We start from the raw sequence: 24,410 nt of genomic DNA, 5'->3' as shown, positions 1-24,410 counted from the left end.
TTCCTTCATGCGTTTGCTTCGATCTCGATCTCACTAAATTTCAATCTCAATCTGGCTCTTGTTCGATCTGCTCTCGCTCTCTTCTCGATCTCGTTCTAGCTCGATCTCGATTCTCGATATCTTTCTGGTGAGGCTGCAATCTTTGAGCTCGTTGCCAATCTGCTCTCCTAAGTCATCACTACTCCTCTGTCCTCCTCGTTGTAAGTGTCTCTGATTGCCGCTCACAGTCGTTGTCGCCGTCGTCCTACAGGTAGGTCATCCTTTGATCCTCAATGTGTTTATTTATGTTACGAATTCGTGGCCAACCCCTAATTTAGTGTTTTTTAATTCCAAAATATGTTAATATATGCATTGATTTTAATTATAAATTATGATTACTGCAGTTGATTTTCAGGAAATTAAATTCCCTATGTTTAGCACTATGGAATTCAAACAAATTTTAGTCTAAGACTTCTGATCTCTCTGTTTTTCATTCCTCAATTCTTTCAAGGGCTTCGATTCACTTTTTTTGGGGGAGATTTTCTAGGGCTTCTTACTCTGAAACTATTGGAGGATGTGGTTTTGATTCTTCGAATAAAGTTCAAGGAATTGTTTCTACTGAGCACAATGTGGTTGTTTCCACTAAGCATAAGGTCGCAAAGGGAGCAGAACAGTGACCAGAAGATCCGTGTCACAATGTACCTCAATGTTTATGATCTTACTCCCATGAACAATTATCTTTGGCCTTAGGATCTTTCATTCTGGTATTGAAGGATTGTCTAATTCTCTTTCTTTTATGCTAATTTTTAATTTTTCAACTCCTTTATGTGATGTTTTATTGTCTGCTCTGCTTATTATGGAGCACTTTTTAGCATTAGGTGCTAGATTGGGGATACAATTTTATTGTCTGCTCTGCTTATTATTGAGCAATTTCTTTTATGCTTGCTACTTTCTTAGAAGCATCATTTTTTAGCTTTCAATTATTTCTTTCTAAATTTTTTAAAACTGGAAGACTGTTGAAATTTGATTAACTTGTTTTAACTAAAAGAAAAAATTTGGAGTTTCATGTTTAAATAACACTTGAATAGCTTTGCAGGAGATGCATAGAAAACTTGTAGATAGATTGCAGGATGGTGTGACTGAAGCCAGCACTTCAGAAGTTAATAAAGTAAGTTTCTAACATTTTTCTCTGGTAATGTTTGACCTTTTGTCCCAATCAAAGTTACTTGACACCCTTGTTTTTATATATGTTTTGTGTTTCCAAATATTTTCTCCCCATTCCTTTGTATAACAAATGCTACTATTTACAGATATTGGCAAACTATAAAGAAGCAGGGATTGGACTTGGAGCTGCATATAACATCAAAACATCAATATTGCAGTCTACATTAGAGTGTCCTTTCCTTAGTGTTCATTTAAAGGTATCTCCAATTTTTTCATATTCATGCATAATAGGTACAATGTTTTCATAGTTAATAACAATATAAAAGTATTTAACTTGCATTGGTTCTTTCATTAAACACTGCTGTTTCTTTTCCAGAATGATTTGCCTGTCATCTGTTCAGCATAGCATGGTTTCCTTTAAATATTTATTTAAACTTAGGAGTTCACAGTTCTAGTATTATTCTGATTCGTTCTTGTCTACCATCTTAACTTAATACAATCACTATTTTGTTATACAAATGGAATTAAACTATATGTAGAAATATCATATGGCTAAGCTAAGGCGTCATCATCAGTTGAGAAATACACTACTTGTCCAAAGTGTGGTGCTTCTAGGTATAAAATGAAAAAGGTCCAAAGTGCTAAAAGAAAAGTTTCTTGCAAGGTAACTTCTCGACCAATTCCAGCAAAGATTTTGAGGTATTTTCCTTTGAAACTGAGGATCAAGAAACTATTCATATCTTTAAAAACCGCCGATCTGATGACGTGGCACAATAAAGGTCGTAAAAATGATGGAAAACTAAGGCATCTGGCAGACTCACCAGCTTGAAAAACTTTCGATTCGTTACATTTAGATTTTGCGTTGGAGCCTCGAAATGTGAGGATGGGTTTAGCAAGTGATGGTTTTAACCCATATAAAACAATGAGTAGTAGATACAGTATTTGGCCGGTGATCCTGACGATATATAACTTGCCTCCATGGGATTGCATGAAACAACATTCTATGATGTTGTCTTTGCTTAGTCCTGGTCCTTCTTCTTCTAATAGAAATATTGACATATATTTACAACCTTTAATTGATGAGTTAAAAGAGTTGTGGGAGAATGACTTTGGGACATATGATGCTTCTAGTGGGAAGTTATTTCGTGTACATGCTGCCTTACTTTGGACTCTAAGTGATTTGCCCGGTTACTCTATGTTATCTGGTTGGCATACAAGTGGAAAATTGGCATGTCTTGTTTGTAATTATGACACATGCTCTAGATTCTTGAAACATAGTAAAAAACATATGTTACATGGGATATCGAAGATTTTTAGCATCAAAGCATCGGTGGCGAAAGGACAAGAAGAGTTTCGACGGTACGGAAGAGCTAAGAACAGCACCTATACCACTATCAGGGCCTGATATATTAGAAAAATTAGGCGATAGGGAGAATTCGTTTGGGAAGACTATAAAGAGGAGAAAAAATGATGATGATCCCTGGACTAAGAAAAGCATATTTTTTGAGTTACCATATTGGAGTACTAATTTGCTTCGTCACAACTTGGATGTAATACACATTAAAAAGAATATTTGTGAAAATATTGTTGGAGCATTACTGAATTTAGAAGGAAAATCAAAAGATCATCTCAAAGCAAGGCTTGACTTGGTAGATATAGAGATACGACATGAACTTCATCCAAAAAATATAGGACTAAATAAGATATTTTTGCCACCAGCACGTTTCACAATCTCTTCAAAGGAAAAAAGTGTCTTTTGTTGTGTTTTGAAAAATGTGAAGCTTCCTGAAGGGTATGGCTCCAATATTTCTAGGCGTGTTCAACTGGAACATCACAAACTTCTTGGTCTTAAGAGTCACGACTACCATATATTGATGCAAGACTTGCTTAAAATAGCAATTCGAATAGCCTTACCAAAAGAAGTTGTGAGAGTTCTACTCAAGTTCAGTTCATACTTCAAGACTTTATGCTCTAAAGTTATCAGAGTTGATGTGTTTGAACAATTAGATGTCGAAATTGCACAAATTCTTTGTGAATTAGAAACAATATTTCCACTATCATTTTTTGTGCTAATGATCCATTTGTCTATGCATTATCTAGCATATGAAGCAAGACTTGGTGGACCTGTCCAATACCGTTGGATGTACCCAATTGAAAAGTGGTTTATTTTGAAACCTATAACAATTCCTATATTCTTTATTTGGTGATATTAATGATATATGTTCAATATATTTATCCTCTCTAAAGTTTTATTACTAATATCTATAGGTTCCTACTCAAATTGAAGAATTATGTCCGTAATAAAAGTCGTCCTGAGGGATCTATTGCAGAAGGGTATTTAGCAAACGAATGTTTGACATTTTGTTCAAGATACTTGAATGACAATGTTCGAACAAAATTCAATAACCCAACAAAGAATCTTGACGGTCCAATAGGGAATGGGGTGATGATAAGCCTGGATCCTCTTATGTGGGAGCAATCTCATTGTTATGTATTGTTCAATTGTAATATCACCGCTCCATATATCAAGTAAGTGATCATATATGCCTCTTTATTTTTTAATATTATCATACTTATATTTGATACTTTTCACCTTTATGTAGACAACATGAGGAGATTGTTTTTAGTAATGCTCATACTAGCCTTGGAGATAAATGGGACAAGACAAAAGACCATTGTCTTACTTTTACTGAATGGTTTGAAGATTTTTCTAGGAATTCATCTGTTAGTAAAGAGTTGAAGTGGTTGTCTAGAGGGCCAAATGTTGCTGCAAGAAGATTTTCTGCTTATGTGATAAATGGTTATAAGTTTATGACTGAAGATTGTGAGAGAAAAATACAAAATACTAGAGTTATGGTTATTTCATCCACTCTCAAGTTTAGAAATGAGAAAGATGAGGATCCAGAAGTAGAAAATGTCACTTATTATGGAGTTCTAAAAGTTATACTTGAGTTAGATTATCATGGGCATTCTAAATATGTGATATTTAAGTGCGATTGGTTTCAAAGTAAAAAAGACAACTTTGGGTTAACACTGGTAAATTTTAGAAATCCAATTTATGAAAATGATCCATTCGTATTTGCAACTCAAGTGAGACAAGTTTATTACATAGAAGATCCACTGATACTTGGCATGTTGTTACCAACACCATTCCAAGGGATTTGTTTGATATATACGGTGACTTAGATAATGATGACATAGAAAAGTTCAAGGATGGTCCTCAAATAACAAGTTCTGTGCTTTATCAATCTACAAGTGTTGAAGATGATGTTAATTGGATTAGGAATGATATACCTGGGACAACAATTGATACATGCATCTTAGATAATCAACCAATGGGAGAAAAGTCTCAAGATAATCTTGATTTTAGTCATAGAGATATGTCAACCCTATGATTTTCTTCCATCTAGGTAATTTCATACTCCTCTCAATCCCCTTTATTAATAATTATTTTGTTGAATTGTGAGAATCTTGATTTATTCCCTTTTATGCTTTTCTCCATCTATATTTTGCTTCCTTTAGTCACTAGTCAAAACCAGTATCTATAAATAATATATGATTTTTGGCCCTGCACATCGTAAAATGACAAAAGAAGAAAAGGAAAAAAAAGAAAAAGAAAAAGAAAAAAGAAGAAGAAATTTGGGGGCAATTACTTGATACTTCTAGGGTTAGTAAGATGGTACTTCATCATATACTAAAGTTCTTACTTCATTAGGTAGCATGAGGACTTGTATTGTTAAATTCACACCTGTGGGATTTTAGTAATTATGGTTACATTATGCAGAGTGCTATTTCTGGGCTGAATAGAGGTCTTGCTACAAATGCGGATCTGAGAAAGGCAGATGCTGTGGCTAAGGAACTCGAAGCTGTCGGAGGAGTAGTTGATCTCTTGGTTGACCTCGATAAATTGCAAGGAAGATGGAGACTGATATATAGCAGTGCATTCTCATCTCGTACTCTAGGCGGCAGCCGGCCTAGACCTCCCACCGGAAGACTCCTTCCTATAACTCTTGGACAGGTCTGTCTCCGAACACGTATCATGCATGATATAACTGTAAATTGCTTTAGCCTGGTGGCATGAAATATATTTGAAAATGATTCATAATTGTTGAGCAAGTTGCAGATTCTTATAGAAGTCTATTGTTTAAAGATATAAAATTGTTTTGTGTTCTTTCACGTATAGTTCTTGACATTGAATTAGAGCCGCTACAAGTCTTGAAATAGGAAAATTGACTTGTTAGACCAATTTTTAATGTTTGATGGTGATACATTTTGGGGGACTAAAAGCAGTAGGTGAAAGTGTACAAAAACCATTACTGTATTATAACAACAACTTGATTGGGACAATCACTCTGTTGGAAGTGATGGTTGCTCATGGATGCAAGAAGGTAAATTCATTGTTGTTTTGGGTCCTGCTTGACAATCTTCATCTGCATGGAATGAATATTATCAACAGTGTCAGACTTTTATGATACTGTAATACATTATGTTTCTAGTTCCTTCTTACTGCTTGGAGTAATTTGTATGGCCTGTTGAATTTCCAGAATATTGCTTGTATAATATTCAAATTTCAATTAAATACTTAAACTCCAACATCTGTGGAGGAATATTCAAATTTCCTGAATATTGCTTGTATAATAACTTATTTGTTATTTATTTGAATGATTCCAGCATGCGTTCTCATCTTCGGCCACCATATATGGTTGGCCAAAGGAGGTTCCATGTACAGAAGAGTTCCCTCTGTTAGCAATAAATCCATATGGACGAACTAAGGTATGACTTGCAGAGTAAATGGTTTTGATATGGATCCCTACATAGTTGTTCTCATGTAAAATGAATGTCATATTCATATGGGTGATCCGTTTCTTATCTATCTTAAATGATTAAGTTTCTTATCTATTTTCTGCTCTCAACTGTCGCACTTTTCACTAATATCAATTCATAATGACCTCAAATCTGTGCTTGTGTTTTGGAAGTAAAACTCATCTTGTGTGGTTAATATGTATTTGCTTTTGGGTTAAAACATTCGTTTATTTGTTCATCCTGCTATGCAATTTAAATGGTAAGGAGAATATAGTTCATGCATCTTTTGTTTTGGGGTGGGGGGCTACGATTTCCAATGGCATTTTCTTTGGCTTCTCTCAAGGATATAAATTTTTAAATTTGTTTTTCTTTTTTTTTTTTACGATGACTTTGTTGATCTTACTTTTCTGAGTTGACCATGTCCTCTGACATTCCTCAATAAAAAAATTAATTGTTTTTCATTACTTATGGTCTTTGTCTGGTTTCCAAGGAAAGGACTGGGGAAAAATCATTCATAGGAAAAGTGGTACAATATACCTCTTCCGGGGCAGAAACTACAACTATAGAACACGCCAGCGTTTTCCTCTGATGCTGTGGAAACTTGTATCTCCAGTGTATCCTAGGTTGGTCAAGCGAGTTCCAGAAGGCCTAAAGCTAGAAGAAGCAACTGAATTTCGTCGGAAGGGAAGGAACTTGGAACCGATATTCAAGCTAGGTAGAATCTTATCTATCTTAAAAAATATTAATCATGTAAGCATATTGAAGAAATAGGAAAATTGACTTATTAGACCAATTTTAATGTTTAAATATCTTGAGTTTAATTTGTAAAGTGGGTGTAGAATATGTAATTGAAAAAAAAATTAATTCAATATTTTGTGCATTTAAATGTTACTAAAGATCTATTGTAATATTTTTTTGTTGTTAGTAAAGAAAATCTTTTGTAACATTTATTAGAGTATTGCTATAGAATATTTATCGTAATATTTTTTTTAAAATGTTATTAGAAAGACTTATTGTGACATTTTTTAAATATTACATAAAATATCTATTGTAACATTTTTTAAGTGTTACAAAAAATATCTATTGTAATATTTTGTTAAGTGTTATGTTACAGAAAATATCTATGCTAACATTTTTCTAAATCTTACAAAAATTATATATGGTAACATTTTTCTAAGTGTTACAAAAAATATCTATTGTAACATTTCTCTAAGTGTTACCATAAATGGTCTATTGTAACATTTTTCATAATATTACTATAGAATATCTTTTGTAACATTTTTACTAAATATAATTAAATCTTTAGAAGAATGTTAGTAAAATTCTTTAGTAACATATGGTATATTTTACATTTGTTAAAATGTTACTAATATACATAGGTAGCATTTTAATATGATTTGGTAATATTTTTTAAATATTAGTAAAAATCAATTATGTAGTAGTGTATGTTTCAAAAATACAAAAAATACATACTTAGCAAAAAACTCACCAAATATTAAGAATAACAGTATCTCATTTTTCTAATCATCCTTGCAAAAGCTCGCATCAAAATTCAATCTCTAATATTTTTTGAAAATACAAATTAACTGTTACGCATTTTTTGCGTCTCTAAATTATTAAAAGGCATTTTTTTCGAAAGCAAAATTCAAGTGCATCTTTGTTGGCGTTTGAATAATTCAGGGGCGTTGTTGGAGGTTAACCCTATGCAACTAACTACTAAGCATGTGTTTGGATTGTTGTTTGTCAAACTGGAGTTCGAATAAAAGTGATTCTATCAAATTGATTTCGAGTAGAAGTAACTTTGCGTTAATATGATTTATATTTGGCAACTCTATACCAAAATTTATTTTGATAAAATAAATATTGTTTGGATAATATTAGTTAAACTCACTTTTACATAGATAATTACTAAAAAGGACATAATATTAAATTACAATATTATTTTTTAATACATCTTTATTTTTTAAAACTATTTTTTAATAACCTTTTTCTATAGTATATATTTAGTTCTCTTTTTTAATATGTTAAAATTTTTTACATTTGTTATTTATGGATAATTTTTTCGTTTAATTTACATTACCTAATGTGAATCACATTATAAAAAAATAATAATAAACAAAATACACAAAAATCACAATTATAAAAGTTTATAATATTAAACAAAAGGTTTCTAAAAAGATATAGATAAAAAATAATAAAACAAAAGGTCATGTAAAAAGAAATAATAGGAATTCCATAGATAATAGAATAAGTGAAAGGAAAATAAATGTTAAGTGTTAGTGGCTAAAAGTCCATTTGTAAAACACAGAAATTAAGAATTTTTGTTTCTTGTAAACGTAGTCTCAAATGCAAAAACACTTCTGCGTTCATGAAGGAAAAATTAGGCAAACATAAATTTGAAGCTTGCAGGAAGGAAAAATGTGTTTTTTCAATTATAACGTATTTGTTAAACACACCCTAAAACTCTTATTCGCCAATTCCAACCATGATTTTTTTATGCCTTCACTAACGTTAACTTCTCTGTTTAGATGCTCGTGGATTTCATTTTTGGTGAACTCAGCCTTTTTTCGTTTGTGGTTCTGATGTTCTCAGACCTCTTTAAATTTTATTGGACATCCAAATTCAAACCAATCATAAAAAAATAGTCTATGTGGATTTCTTCGACCCATCACCCAAAAAAAATAAATTACATCATTAAATTAACTACTTATTTTTATCTCGGTAATCTTACTCGGAACGCACTCCAAAAGACTGCACCCCATTATTTGTGTAGATGTCTTCAACTGACCATACCATAGAATTTGCCTTGGAATAATAGTCTTCAATAATTATCTTTATTATTTCTTTGGTCTCATATTTATTTTAGACCTTTAATTTATTATCATTTAGCACTTCCTTTTTCGACGTCTTAGCATGTGAGGAAACAAAGTTGCATGCAAATTTGAACGGAATATGCAATTCTTTAGTTTAGTCCATTGGAATGAACCATGCCTCTGGCTCTACCATGATTTTTTTTAGTTTAATTTTGATGTATTAATAAGTAAAATATTGTACATAATGTACAATTATATTCATCTTTTTAAATAATTATTCTTATAGTTAATAAAAATAATAATTTTTTTTATAATATGTTGTTGCATAATTAAATATATATGTACAATTATTTTACACTTATATTGTATCAAAATTATTTTTTTTCCACTTTCTCACTTAACCCATTTCCGTTCATCTCTCTCCGGTCCTAATTTCGCGTTAATCTCTTTCTTAAGCTTGATATTGGCATCTAAAAATCCAATGATTGATTCAAATTTCGAGTGAAGTACCAACCCGTCCCTATCCATTTTCAAGAATGACAACGCAACCCCACAAAATAAAATCGATCCAGTTGGTCCCTGTCCCCGATTTTCGTCACACAAGGCGGTCCCCATGCATTTTTCTCCGGCGAGACTTGACGAAAAACGCTGAGCTGGCTCGTTCGGTGCGTGACCTGTCATATGAGGCGGATGACGTGTTCAGTCAGTGCTGAGATGGAGAAATTGAGATGGACAGGGGCTAATTTGTCCTACCCAATCACCATATAAACGATGTCGTTTGAGTGGGAAGCAACGTTTCAGTTGCTTTTGAAAAGGTGGGTTTCCATAAAACCCCTTCCCCCAGCCTTGACATTTACAAAAAAACTCTAGGTCAAAAGCTTCTTCACTTCTCAAGACCATTGTGGATGCTATGTTGGTGGAGGAAAGCGCTGATGTTGCTGCTTACAGTGTTGACGACGTCATAGTTCACGGTGGTTTGGTGGTGCTGTTGACGGAGCTGGACGGAATTGTGTCAGGACGCTGTAGACAGTTCAGGTTAGTGATTTTTATATGAAGCATTTGTCCCTTGTGCGTTGTGTGGTCCCCCCAAATTGATTCTGCTTCTGACAAGGAACCATTGTTGTCTGCAACCCTTTGTGGTCCTAGTCATGGAAAATTTGAAATAACCCTGAACTTTGGGCATTTTTGAAAAATTAAATAATATAGTGGTGGTCATTCTTGTTTAAGCATGTTTATTGTTAGGGAGATTTTATTAAAGCTTGAATAAACTAATTGCAGATGTCTGAGTATATGGTCATTCCTGTGTTCCACCATGGCGGAGATTTGTCAGAAACTCTGAAGGTGATCTCTGCTACTTGGATGGTAAAGTGAAGAGATTCCCCCCCCCCTTAGACTTGGATTACGTAAATTTTTTTGACTTGGTTGAATTATTAAAGAATTGGGTTACCGGGAGTATAAACAGATGTTCTGGCTTGATATGGGAGAACCGAATATGGAAGCTGGACTCCATGCAATTAAAGGAGATGTAGAAATTAATCAGATGAGGGAGGGTAAGTTGAGGTACAGGAAAACTGATGAGCTATACATCTACTTTGAACACGATGTGGATATGCCTGATGTAGTTGAAGAAGATATGGTTGAGGAGACTGTTGTGTTGGATTCATCATCATCATCATCATCAACTGATGATGGATATGAGACAACAGAGGATGAGCCTTACAAGCCCCTCCTCCTGGATTTGAGACAGATGACAGTGGTAGTGAAGAAGAAAACAAGAGGAAGAAAAGGGTTCCAAAAAAGGGAGTTTCAGCAAAGAAAAAGACGAGTAATGAGGCTGTTGGGTATGAAACTGAAGATAAAAGTACAGATGAGGAAAAAAAAACTAAGAAGAAGAACAATGTGCCTAAAAAAATAGTGTCACCTAAAAAGAATGAGGGTAAGAAGGGTGGTTTAAGTTGTAATACCCCAAGACAATCACCAAGAACTGCTAAGAAGAGAACATCTAAAAAATATTTTGGTGTTAGAAGGAGGCATATCTTAAGAGATGGACTAGGCAAGAGGGGGATGGAGGGCCAAACTGGAGAAGCTGGATCAAGTGTTGGGGCTGGACAAAAAGACCAGAGAGATGGGCCTGTAGGTGGATCAGCTGAGGGTCCTAGTATGGGTGATGGGCCTAGTAACCAAAGCTCAGTCCCAACTGAGGTGCAGATGGATAGTGATTATGAGAAACCATATGAGTATGAGCGTGAGGCTTTCAAGAGCCCAGTTTCTTCTGAGGATGAGAGAATGAGAGCATATGATTCCTTTGATGAGGATACTGAGTATGGAGAGGTAGTATTTAAGGTTGGTCAGATATTCCCTACAATGGAAACGTTTAAGAAGGCTTTAAAAGACTACTTTGTATTTGAGGGAAAGGATGTGTTATATATTAAAAATAAAAACATAGTCTGAGGGCAGCATGTGTTGCTGAGGATTGTCCATGGCTGATTTTCACATCCTAAAATAGTACTAGCAGGTGTTTCCAGGTGAAAACTCTGATAGATGAGCACACATGTGCCAGAGACTATGGCAGCAACATGGCAGATAGGGGCTGGGTGGCATCGAAGCTCATTAAGAGACTACTTATCCATCCTGATATGAAACCAAGGCAGGCAATGGATCACATGATTGAGGAGTACAATGTGCAACTTAACCATAGAATGATTGCGAGGGCCTTGAAAGTAGCTAGAAAGGTGGTCATTGGTAATGCACGGGCACAGTATGGAAAAGTTAGAGACTACTTGAGTGAGATTCATCGGAGTAATCCCGGGTCCACAGCATTGATGGAGACAATACCACAACCTGAAGCCCTCCCTTTGTTTGATAGGTTATACATTAGCTTAGACGCTTCCAAGAAGGGTTTCATTTAGGGTTGTAGGCCAAATGGCAACACACAAGAAGAAGCTTGAGAGCCACAATGGTCACTTGGCACCAGTACAGCAGAAGAAACTGGATGAGTTTGTGAAACCTAAAGCTAACAAGTGGAGAGCCATTTGGGCTAGAGACAATGATAGGGTGCTCTTCGAGGTTCATAGAGGAACAAGCAAGGTTGGAGTTAACCTTCAAGAAAGGACCTGCACTTGTAATGCTTGGCAACTTACTGGTATAGTTGTTTATGAATCAATCATTATTTGAGTTATTGTATCTTATGGAATTTTATAAATTTCTAATATTGTGCTGTTGGAATATTGATTTGTACATCATTCATATAACCTTGTGGATTGCATGTCTGGATTGTGCTTCTTGTTAGGCCTTGTTGTCACGCTGTTGCAGTAATGTATAAAATTGGTCTGAAGCCAGAGGAGCATGTGCATAAATGGCTCACCATGCAATCAATCAGAGCAACATATATACATTGCATCAAACCAGTAGATTCAGAGGAGTACTAGACCCCATGTGATGCTCCAAGGATGGAACCACCCAATATCAAGAGACCAGCTCATCGCCCCAAGATGAAGAGGAAGGTAGATCCTATAGAACCTGAGGTGCACGCCACTAAAGCCAAGAAAACCTTTGAAGTGACGTGCAACAAATGTGGATAGCTTGGGCATTACTAGTACTACAAGACCTGTAAGAATGACCCAAAGGATCCAAACTGGCAGCCATTGACAAAGAAGTAGAGAAGAGCTGGTAAGGGGAAGCCAATGCAGATTGTACCCTTTAACCCAAACCAGAACAGAGGCCATGTAATTAGGGTTCGATTTGGAACACCATATTAGTTGTTAAGGGTTTAAGTGTCTCATTTAAAAATTGTGGGGGATTTAGGTGTCTCATTTAAATATTGTGAGGGGTTTATGTGTCTCACTATTGGTTGTTTACATGATTAGGATGTAGGACCTAATGTCAATCTAAACAGTGATACTGTACAACCTTCCCCACCTATGGATCCACTAGTAATATCTTTTAACCTGCTCCTTATCCCTATTGTTGTTTAGATGACAGATTAGACTCTCCTTGCACTAACATATTTATACTACTGTGATAGACAAAGGCAAAGAAGAACAAGAAGAAACTTCTAAAGACAATGCATAAGAAAGGTAATTCTGACCAACAAGAACAGGGAGAAGAAATTCCCTTTTCACAAAATGCACCCCAGGCAGATGAGGTATAGTCATTGGTCAATGTTCTTTTAAGCTGTTTGTTTATTTTATACTCATTAAATTTTTGTTACAAGTTGCAAGAGAGGCTATGAACCTGAATCAACCACCCCCACAACCCTGCTCCACCCCCAACCTCAGTTATGCCCAGAGAAGAAAGCACCATGTTGTTAGGCCCCCAACTGCTCCTATCTCGGCTCCACCTTCATTTGGACAACCCACTCCACCATTAGTTCAAGCAGCATCAGGTCTTAGACCATGTGTTCCAACCGATCAGGCTGTGAACCCGAGGACAACAACTGCTAATGTTCCCTTTCAACAAAGTGCTCCTTCTGCTGAGACCATGGCTGCAGCAAGTTCCGGGACTGCAGCAAGGCTTTTCAAGTTCATTCCTACCCCTGGGTTTATACATTCGAAGAAGACTTGATATCTGATATGTTGCTGTTGACATAGATGATAAGAATGACTCCTTTTGTTATTAGTTTAAGTGTCAGTGTTTACAAATCTAGGAAATATTTTGGAAGCTTTTAAGTGCTTGTATGCATGTTTAAGTCATTTTGAAATTCTACTAGACTGATGTGGAAGATTTTTAAGTCAGTTTGAAACTTGACAAATTTAGGAAACACTTTGTTTCAAGGCTACATGTTGGCCTTCTTTTTGTTGTTAGAAGGCTATAAGTTGTCCCTTTCTCATGCTGAACAATGACATGATTGGTTGTTTTGTGTACATGTTTTATATAAGGTATCTTTTGGGTTTGTTTATCCAACATTTTCCAGTAAGAAATCTGTATGACTACATGCTGCCAGAATTCATCAAAGTAGTAATAGACCATTTTTCTTGGATCAAATCATATTCTCATTTGAAACAACATACATACTTCAACTTACAATGTAAACAACATACACTTCTAAAAAATAAGACACACTTTGAACCTAGTATCACAAAAGGTTCCTGCTACTCATATGCCTTAAAAAAATTTGGAGATCACAATTCCAAATACAAAAGCAATAACCAAAGCTTTAACACAAACGCCGCTAGAACCACTATTGGCATTACAATTTTTAGCTTCCAATTCTAATCCACTAACTCTAGCATCTAGTTCCCTCAGTTTTCCAGCATCAACACCAGCAGCATCAGGAATCTGACTTTGATCTCGCGTCCAACCCTCTATATCAGGAGAATTTCTGGGAAACTCTTCAAACGAGGCAACATAATCATCCAACCATGCAAAAAATTTACAATGCGGTTTTGTGCTCTGTAGGCTCAAAAGATGTCACATCGAGTTAAAATCAACAAAACTTAAATTAAATTTCAGATTACCTTGAAATGTGGACATCCAAAAAATAACCGGTTAGGGTTTAGTTCTGTTGAAGAGAGAAACAAAATAGCATGCGCCCCACACTGGCATCGTGGAGCAATGAACTTCTTCTTCTTCTTCGGCGCAGCAACACTTCCTGCAGATACACTTATAGGACTTCTGCCTTCATCTTTAAAAACTTCTCTTCCAATCCCATAAATGGAACTCAACGGTGGTTCGTTGCTGCTGCTCATGCATAGTTGTAAAAACCGGACCGGACCGGCCGGTTTGACCAGAAAACCGGTGAACCGGACCCATAACCGGTCCGGTTGAGTGATGTAACCGGATAAGGAAGAGAGTCGTTTCGAACCGGGTTGAACCGGCCGGTTTTGATGAAAACCGGAAAATCGACGGTTTCTGGTAAACCGACCGGTTCGAAAATGTTTTTTTTTTATTCCTTTTCCAAAACGACGTCGTTTTGGTTTATTTAAAAAAAGAAAAAAGAAAAGCCCTACGGGCTACCAAACCCCACCCCCACCCCAATTCCACTTTCCCCTTTTCCCCCCAACCCTAACGGCGCCTAAGCCTCAGCCCTCCGCCAGTCCGCCTCACCTCACTCACCCAGCCCCCAGCCCCCAGCCGCCCGCCGTCATCCTCTTCGTCTCACCACCGGTCTGAACTCTGAAGGAACCAACTCAACCAAGGGAGTAGGAACAGGACAGATACAGACCCGCCACCCGCGAACTCGCCGTTGCCGCCCAATCGAACTCGCCGTTCCAGCGCCGTCGCCCTCGGCCAGTCGCCGTTGCTTTTCCGGTCGAACTCGTCGTTGCCTCGCCCTTCTGCTCTGTGACTCTGTCAAACAGGTAAGGTAAGCTCCAGTTCTGTAATCTGCTTCTGCTCGGTTCTGCACTTGAAGTTTAGTGATTGTTCATTGTTTTGTGAAAAATGCATTACACCCGCTCTGTTCTGCATTGCACTTGTAAGTTGTAAACTTACTTTTTTTCTGCACTTCTTGCTGACTTGCTGTTATGAATATGAATATGCTTGTTGAAATTGTTAAGATGAATATCCTTGTTGAAAGCTTGAAATATGAAACTGTTGAATATGCTTATTGAAATTGTTAAGCTGAATATCCTTGCTGACTTGTAAGTTGTAAATTTGTTGTGTTGTTGATTTGTACTGGAAATATGAAACTGTTGAATTATATGCTTGATTTGAATCTATGAAATATGAATATGTTTGTCTTGCTGAATATGGAATTTAACTATTTAAGCATTTAAGTTTTAAGGTTGCTGTCTTGCTGAATAGGGATTAGGAACTAGGGAATTTAGGATTGTTATTGTTTTATAATTTTGCGGTTTTGCTACTCCATATTCTTTTAGAATGTCTGCTGCGAATACACCATCAGAAACACCATCTTCGCAAGAACAAGGATCAACTGCTGATGCATCAATCGGAACCCAAAAAAACAATAATAGAGCAAAAAATGATCTTGCATGGGTCATTGTAAACAAGTTGTGGAGTCTGAAAAAACAATTCTGCTATGCATATATTGTGAGAAGCTTATTAGGGGTGGAGGAATTCATCGGTTTAAGCTTCATTTGGCTGGAAAAGGAGGAGATGTTGAGTCTTGTCGAAAGGTGCCAGCTGCAGTGAGACACCAATTCCATGAAAGTATTGAAGAGCTTCGAAGCAAGAAAAGAAAAACTCAAGTATGCTTTTATTTATTTATGAATTTTCAATCACCTTTAGATGATTTAGGTATGCTTTTATTTATTTATGAATTTTGATCAACTATGATTTTCGTATGCCTTATGACATGTTTTATATTATTTTTTATCTTGATTTGTGAAACATTATCTATAATGCTAGATCAATTGGATTTGGAAGATGATCGGAAGGATGATGGAGCTAATAATTCTGTGGAAAATGCAAATCAAAATGAAACCAATCAGGATGTAGCTCCACATTTGTCAGATGAAGAGCAACTTGCCGACTTCGAAATCACTCCTTGGATTTAGTTTATGAATTGTTATCCATATTGTGTTTAATTAAGATACTAATGTACTAGTACTAACTACTTTCATGTTTATCTTTGTATTAGTTATATTTAGACTTTGAAACTTGGTTGTTTTTAAAATGTTGGTGAAGAACTAACGATATGTATTTTGAATTTATTAAGTTTATGACTATTTTTAATATTTTATATTTTTTATTCATGTGAAACCGGTTTTACCGGTTCAAGCAGCAGTTTATCGGTTGAACCAATAAACCAATAAACCAGTAACCTGACCGGTTTGATCACCGGTCCGATTCTTACAACTATGTGCTTATGGCTCTGTTAGGGTTTTCTTCTAAATGTGAAGGCTGGAGGAAGGGGTTTCATGGAAACCCACCTTTTCAAAAGTAACTGAAACGTTGCTTCCCACTCAAACGACGTCGTTTATATGGTGACTGGGTAGGACAAATTAGCCCCTGTCCATTTCAACTTCTCCATCTCAACACTGACTGAATACATCATCCACTTCATATGACAGGTCACGCACCGAACGAGCCAGTTCAGCGTTTTCCGTCAAGTCTCGCCGGAGAAAAACGCATGGGAACCGCCTTGTGTGACGGAAATCGGAGATAGAGACCAAACTGGATCGATTTTATTTTAAGGGGTCGCATTGTCATTCTTGAAAATGAACAGGAGTCGGGTTGGTACTTCACTTTTCAAATTTCAAACAGCGTTTATAGATAACATGTTTTCGGTTCACATTTATTTTTAGATGTTAATTTGAATATTAATGTAAATTAAAATAAAATTTTACAAAAGTTGCGAGTGTCTGTGATAAATAGTTAATTTTCTAATTAGATTTAATTTATTTTTATATAATTGTCAAATTAGTATTTTTTTTAAAACTTAATTACAATCTAAAAATTTATGCTTTCTGCTCAGTTATTCTTCTATATATCAGAAAGTCACCCAAAAAATTATATAAAAAAATTCAAAATCTTAGTTAAAAGAACGTGCAAAAATGAAATCTATATCTAAAGTCAATAATAATTTTATTGAAAGTTACGACTTACGAGGGAGATGGGTAATATATGTTTATGAATTGAAGTAAAATCTTAGTAAGTGTAGATAAAGAAAAAGCCGATCGCGAGAAGATGAGTAGAAAAAAAATTATTTTAAGAGTAAAAAAATTGGTTAAAGTTGGCCATAAAAAAATTGGCTTTCTATACTTTTTTCAAATAAAAAATATAAAAAATTAATAAATAATATTTAAATTATAATTTTATTAGTTTTTGTTTTTATATATATTAATTTGATAACGATTAGTTTACTTACATGAAAATTTTATTAGTGTGTGAAGAAGATAATTAGAATATAGACATATATTATATTAAATTATTTAATAATTTTTAACTATCATATTTATATAAAGATATTCATTTAATCACATAATTTAATTTATATATTGGATGACTTTATGAAACATTAGTTGTATATTAAAATAGAAATGAAGAATAAATTCTTAATCATTTGTATCAACCAGTTACAAGGCTGAAGCTTGATAGAATCTAGACGTATGATTCCTATTATTAAGTACTTCTTTTTGTCTACTGATTTTCCATGCTTTTATTGTCGCATTCTGCACTGTAAAATAACAATTTTCATGATCAGATTTCTCTTCTTATTTATTGCTTCACAAATCTTAATTTACATGGGTCACCTACAACGGCCAAATCCTTGAGTTCAGAGACCGATAAGATAGCATTGCTTGCTTTGAAGGACAAGCTTACCAATGATGATCCTCATGCTCTGCCATGATGGAATGAGTCTCTCCATTTTTGTGAATGGCAGCGCGTTACATGCAAGTTGCTGCCACATGAGAGTCTCATTCCTACAACTGCAAAATTAATACTGGGTGGTACTCTTGCGCCATCCTTAGGAAATTTAACGTTTTTCAAGGAGTACTGACATCTACTTGCATGGTGAAATTCCAAGACAAGTAGGTAGTTTAAAGAGGCTGAAGATTCTTGACTTAGAGAGACAATAATCTTGGTAATCATATTCCCGTAGAGATGATAAATTGTTCAAGCCTTCAGGTGATTATATTGCTATACAATAATTTAACTGTCAAATTTCCTTCATGGCTTAGTTCTATGGAACAACTCACTCAATTGGGACTTGTAGCCAATGATTTTGTCGGCAATATCCGGCCTTCTTTGAAAAATTTTTCATCACTTCACAAGTTGTCACTTTCACAAAATCATTTGGAAGGAAGCATAACTCCAGCTTTAGGAAGGTTGACGAATTTAAAATTTTTCGCCCTGGGACTAAATAATTTTTTTGGATTACTTCCTCCTTCACGTTACAACCTTTCAAATATTCAAACTCTCTCATTAGCGGGCAACCAATTAGCGGGTAATCTTCTCTCAAACATAGCTCAGGTTTTTCCCAATCTTCAAAATTTTGCGTATAGAGGAAACTTATTCACTGATATTTTTCCATCTTCAATATCTAATCTTTCTGAATTGCAAAAATTTGATATAGAAGAAAATGATTTTTATGGACTAATTTCTCCACTTTAGGAAGTTTACACAAACTGCGGGAATTTAAAGTGGGTCCTAATAGATTTGGGACTGGAAGAGCTCACGATTTGGATTTCTTTTCTTTCGTTGACTAATTATACTCAATTGCAAAAGCTGGACTTTTATAAAAATTATTTAGGTGGTGCATTGATAATTCTCATAGGCAACTTATCAACCAATCTTATTAAGATTTTGCTTGACATGGGATTGAATCAAAGATCTGGAAGAATATCTGGAAAAATTGAAAATCTATTTGGCTTAGGTTCACTTTTTATGGATGAGAATGTCCTTGAGGGACCATTTTCAAATTCAATTGGAAAGCTTAAAAATCTAGTAATAATATTTTTGAGTAAGAACAATCTTTCAAGTAACATTTCTACTGGTATAGGCAATCTTACTATATTGGCAGAAGTTTATATAGACTTTAATGCATTTGAACTTTAAAGGAAGTATTCTATTTACGTTGATATACTGTAAAAAGATGCATATATTTAGCATTTTTAAAAATAATTTAAGTGAAAATATACCTACTCAAATCTTTGGCTATCAAGAAGGTTTAGTAAATTTTGACTTATCCACCAACTCCTTTATTGATTCAATCCCTCTAGAGTTAGGTAATTTGATGCATATCTCAAAATTATATATGTATGCAAACAAGTTTTGTGGTGTCATCCCATGGAACTTGGTGTGTAACACTATCAGAGCTTCGACTAGACAGAAATTTCTTCTATGGGAGTCTACCCCATTCCTGGGATCTTTAAGATCCCTTGAAAGGTTAGACCTTTCTAATAATAACTTCTCAAGCACAATCTCCATGAACTTGAAAACCTGACTTTTTTGAGTAATTTGAACTTATCTTATAACCATCTCTATGGTCAAGTCTCACTGGAAGGAGTCTTTAGTAACATCACTATAATATCACTCATTGGAAATAATGATTTGTATGGTGGGATACCTCAACTGAATCTCTCTCCATGTCCTGAGTTTTTCTTAAACAAACATTAGAGCTCTCATGAAAAGAAAATTACTCTCATCGGTGTGATTGGCAGGCTTTTGATCTCTTTCATAATTTTATTAGTATCTATTGCCTCAGGAAGAAGTCCAAGAAGTTATCTTTTTCACCATCACTAAAACATAGATACTTAAAGGTTTCCTATGGAGAGCTACATCAAGCAACAAATGGATTTTCTTCATCCAATTTAGTTGACACGGGAAGCTCTGGCTCTGTGTATAGAGAAACCCTTGTCTATTTTGAGAGACCTGTTGCTGTGAAAGTGTTGAATCTTCAAACAGGTGGGGCATCGAAGAGTTTCATGGCCGAATGTAAAGCTCTAGGAATAATTAAACACAGAAACCTTCTTAGCCTATTGGCTTCTTGTTCAAGTGTTAACTACAAAGAGAATGATTTTAAGGCCATAGTGTTTGAGTTCATGTCTAATAGGAGCCTAAAAACTTTGTTGTACAACACTATTGAAGATAGCGAGTCCACAAATCTGAGTCTGAACCTTATGCAAAGGGTAAATATTGCTCTTGATATAGCTTTTGCATTGGATTATATTCACAATGATTCAGGAGTTGTAATTCATTGTGATATTAAGCCTAGCAATATGCTTCTTGATGATGATATTGTTGCCCGCTTGGGAGACTTTGGTCTAGCTAGACTTATTTCAAGGGGACAGAAGCTATTCTACCAGTAATCATGGTAGTTCCTCTATAATTATGGGAGCCATCCGATATGTTCCACCAGCCACCAGGTAAAAGTGCTCTTGATCACTTTTGGTAATATTTGTCTACTATTTCTTCAAATTAATTCATGTATTATTATTTGTTAGATTCACGATATTATCATGCATAATTGCATTAATTTACTTATGATATCTACCTTGTTATGGCAATCAACTCCTTAAAATATTTATTAAATTGAAAATAACTAGTCTATAATCATCATGTTGTTGCGGTATGTCTATTCTTCTTCACTTATCATTTTGTTGGAATCATTTAAAGTATGGAGGAGGTGGGTCAGTATCACCACAAGGAGACATTTATAGCTATGAAATTTTTCTTTTGAAAATACTAACAGGAAAGAAACCAACAAATGACATGTTTGGTGAAGATCTAAGTCTACACAAGTTTTGTAAAAAAGCAATTTCAGAAGGAATCACTAAGATTGTTGACTCAAGATTGCTAACTCCGTATGGTGAAGGAGAAAGAAAGATCACACAAAAGCAAAGTATCAAGGAGTGTTTAGTGTCCTTTCCAGGATTGGAGTTGCATGTTTTCAAGAGTTTTCCACTCAACGAAACATTCTTTCAGGTAATATTCCTACTGGCATAGGCAATCTTACTATATTGTCAGAAGTTCACATGGACTTTAAAGCATTTAAAGGAAGTATTCCATTTACCTTGATATATTGTAAAAAGATGCACACATTCAACATTTCGGTAAACAATTTAAGTGGAAACATACCTACTCAAACTTTTGGCTATCAAGAAGGTTTAGTAAATATTGACTTATCCACCAACTCCTTTACTGGTTCGATCCCTCTAGAGTTAGGTAATTTGATGCATCTCTCCAAATTATATATGTATGCAAACAAGTTTTGTGGTGTCATTCCCGTGGAACTTGGTGTGTAACACTAACAGAGCTTCGATTAGACAAAAATTTCTTCCATGGGAGTCTACCCCCATTCCTGGGATTTTTAAGATCTCTTGAAAGGTTAGACCTTTCTAATAATTTCTCAAGCACAATCTCCATGAACTCGAAAACCTGACTTTTTTGAGTAATTTGAGCATGTCTTATAATCATCTATATTGTCAAATTCCACTGGAAGGAGTCTTTAGTAACATCACTGTAATATCACTCATTGAAAATAATGATTTGTATGGTGGGATACCTCAACTGAATCTCTCTCCATGTCCTGAGTTTTTCTTAAACAAACATTAGAGCTCTCATGAAAAGAAAATTACTCTCATCAGTGTGATTGGCAGGCTTTTGATCTCTTTCATAATTTTTATTAGTATCTATTATGCCTCAGGAAGAAGTCCAAAAAGTTATCTTTTTCACCATCAGTAGAACATAGATATTTGAAGGTTTCCTATGAAGAGCTACATCAAGCAAGAAATGGATTTTTTTCATGCAATTTAGTTGGCTTGGGAAGCTCTGGCTCTGTGTATGGAGAAACTCTTGTCCATTTTGAGAGACATGTTGCTGTGAATGTGTTGAATCTTCAAACACGAGGGGCATCGAAGAGTTTCATGGCCAAATGTAAAGCTCTAGGAAAAATTAAACACAGAAACCTTCTCAGCCTACTGACTTCTTGTTCAAGTGTTGATTACAAAGGAATGATTTCAAGGCCATAGTGTTTGAGTTCATGTCTAATGGGAGCCTAGAAACTTTGTTGCACAACACTATTGAAGATAGCGAGTTCACAAATATGAGTCTGAACCTTATGCAAAGGGTAAATATTGCTCTTGATGTAACTTTTGTGTTGGATTATATTCATAATGATTCAGGAGAAGCCGTAATTCATTGTGATATTAAGCCTGGCAATGTGCTTCTTGATGATGATATTGTTTTCCACTTGGGAGACTTTGGTCTAACTAGACTTGTTCAGTTGTTCAAGGGGACAAAAACTATTCTACTAGTAATCATGGTAGTTCCTCTATAATTAAAGGAACCATCGGATATGTTCCACCAAGTAAAAGTGCTCTTGATCATTTTTGGTAATATTTGTCTACTATTTCTTCAAATTAATTCATGTATTATTATTTGTTAGATTCATGATACTATCATGCATAATTGCATTAATTTAATTATGATGTCTACTTTATTATGGCAATCAATTCCTTAAAATATTTATTGAACTGAAAATAACTGTTCTATAATCATCATGTTGTTGCGCTATATCTATTCTTCTTCCCTTATCATTTTGATGGAATCATTTAGAGTATGGAACAGGTGGGTCAGTATCACCACAAGAAGACATTTATAACTATGAAATTCTTCTTTTGAAAATACTAACAGAAAAAAAAAACAACAAATTACATGTTTGGTGAAAATCTAAGCCTACACAAATTTTGTAAAAAGATAATTCCAAAAGGAATCATTGAGATTGTTGATTTAAGATTGCTAACTTTGTATAGTGAAGGAGAAAGAAAGATCACGTAAAAGTAAAGTATCAAGGAGTGTTTAGTGTCCTTTGCCAGGATTGGAGTTGCATGTTCTCAAGAGTTTCTCACTCGACCGATGAACATTAAAGATGTCATAATGGAGCTGCATGCAATTAAACACAAACTCCTTCCATAAATAGGTGTCATGTTTATGAGAAACATTTAGCTGCTTTGAGTTGGATTATCCTTCTTCTTTTTTGTGAATTATTGCGTGTTGTCTGTGTTTTCTTCTCTACCATTTACAAGGATTAAGGAATAATACTTGCTCACCAATTTATTACCATCAATCTTGGTTTATATAAGAAACTGTATCATTACATGTTCGTTCTCTTTAATCACGGTAATGTGAGATAACAATTCAACACGATTGATTAATATACACAAACAGAAAAGGGCAAAAGAGAGGTTTGATTTGTCGATTTACCGAAACAGATTTCACGCGCTTGAGGAATCATCGCTTGTCGTAATCGACGATCTCATCCTCAGTGACGGATCTAGAATGTTGAACAATGGAGCGACCAATAGAGTTGATCCAATCCTCCTTCTCCTTCTTCGAATCGGCGATGAAGTACATCGTGTCGTAGCGCGTGGATAGCTCGAATGCACAAGGCTTGTTGAGCGCATCCTCCGCGCCCTTAACGGTAAGGCAAGACGCGACGGTAATGACGCCGCGTGGCTTTGATGCACGCGTGACGGTTGAGTCCTTGAACCAGAAAAGCTTCCCTTGCTTGAGGACGAACCAGCGACGGCGCCACGTTTTGATGTACTCTCCCTGCTTTGTTAGCCAGCCGGTTCGCTCAGGGTTCGACCAGAACTCGATGGCATCGTGGTCCGCCGTTGCCGGATTGGTTGCGAGGCCAACCGCGGCGCGCCACAGGTTGGCCATTAGTAGAAAGGGAAATGGAGGGAGATTAGGAAGTGAGGGAGATTTAAAAGAACAGCTCAGGAGATGAAAGATTCAGTCACAGTTAGTTACAGTGTCTCGCTGGACTTAGCCACACGCCAGATTATTCTTGCTGTTTTTTTTTTTTTACTTCTTTTCCTTTTCTTATATCAACTTGTTAACTTAATAATCAGGATGAAGTATAAAATTACAACCGTATTTTGTATATTTTAATAATATACTACTATTATTATCATTTGAAATATAAATTGGAATATAAGATATATATTAAAAATAAATTAAATAATAAATATATTTATATATAAATATAAGTAATTTTTAAATACTTTTAGAATAAAATAAAAAATTTATTATCTTCAATTAATTTATGCTATATACTTTACTTTGTTATAAAATAAATTATTAAGAGTACTTAAGAATGTTTTCACAATTGTATAATGACTACTTTTATATACATATAATATAATATTTTATTAAAATTATTTATGAAAAATTGTGTTGAAAATTTTGATATAGAGGAAAAGTAATGTGAAACATAGACCACCCCATTGGGTTGAACTC

At 35.0% G+C, this 24,410-nt stretch overlaps 2 protein-coding genes and 1 long non-coding RNA gene across 3 annotated transcripts; 2 read left to right on the top strand and 1 right to left on the bottom strand.

Annotated features, from left to right (window-relative positions):
- Nucleotides 1-14,707: 14,707 nt before the first annotated feature.
- Nucleotides 14,708-16,403, top strand: LOC112785438 (uncharacterized). Its single transcript, XR_011878951.1, has 3 exons — nt 14,708-15,058; nt 15,578-15,907; nt 16,068-16,403. It is a non-coding gene; the product is annotated as an uncharacterized lncRNA (long non-coding RNA).
- Nucleotides 16,404-18,266: 1,863 nt separating this feature from the next.
- LOC140173168 (probable LRR receptor-like serine/threonine-protein kinase At3g47570) lies at nt 18,267-20,473 on the top strand. The gene is made up of 2 exons (XM_072230924.1): nt 18,267-18,490; nt 19,870-20,473. Exons 1-2 carry the CDS (start codon nt 18,267-18,269, stop codon nt 20,471-20,473), a joined length of 828 nt encoding a protein of 275 aa, XP_072087025.1.
- Nucleotides 20,474-23,193: 2,720 nt separating this feature from the next.
- Nucleotides 23,194-24,056, bottom strand: LOC112782314 (pleckstrin homology domain-containing protein 1). Its single transcript, XM_025824660.3, has one exon. The coding sequence runs from the start codon at nt 23,829-23,831 to the stop codon at nt 23,397-23,399; it is 435 nt and encodes a 144-aa protein (XP_025680445.1). The 5' UTR covers nt 23,832-24,056; the 3' UTR covers nt 23,194-23,396.
- Nucleotides 24,057-24,410: the final 354 nt, after the last annotated feature.

This window comes from Arachis hypogaea, chromosome 20 (genome assembly GCF_003086295.3).
Source record: "Arachis hypogaea cultivar Tifrunner chromosome 20, arahy.Tifrunner.gnm2.J5K5, whole genome shotgun sequence".
NCBI lineage: Eukaryota > Viridiplantae > Streptophyta > Magnoliopsida > Fabales > Fabaceae > Arachis > Arachis hypogaea.
The sequence above is the reverse complement of the archived record's forward strand: the minus strand, read 5'-3'. Positions and strand labels throughout refer to the sequence as shown.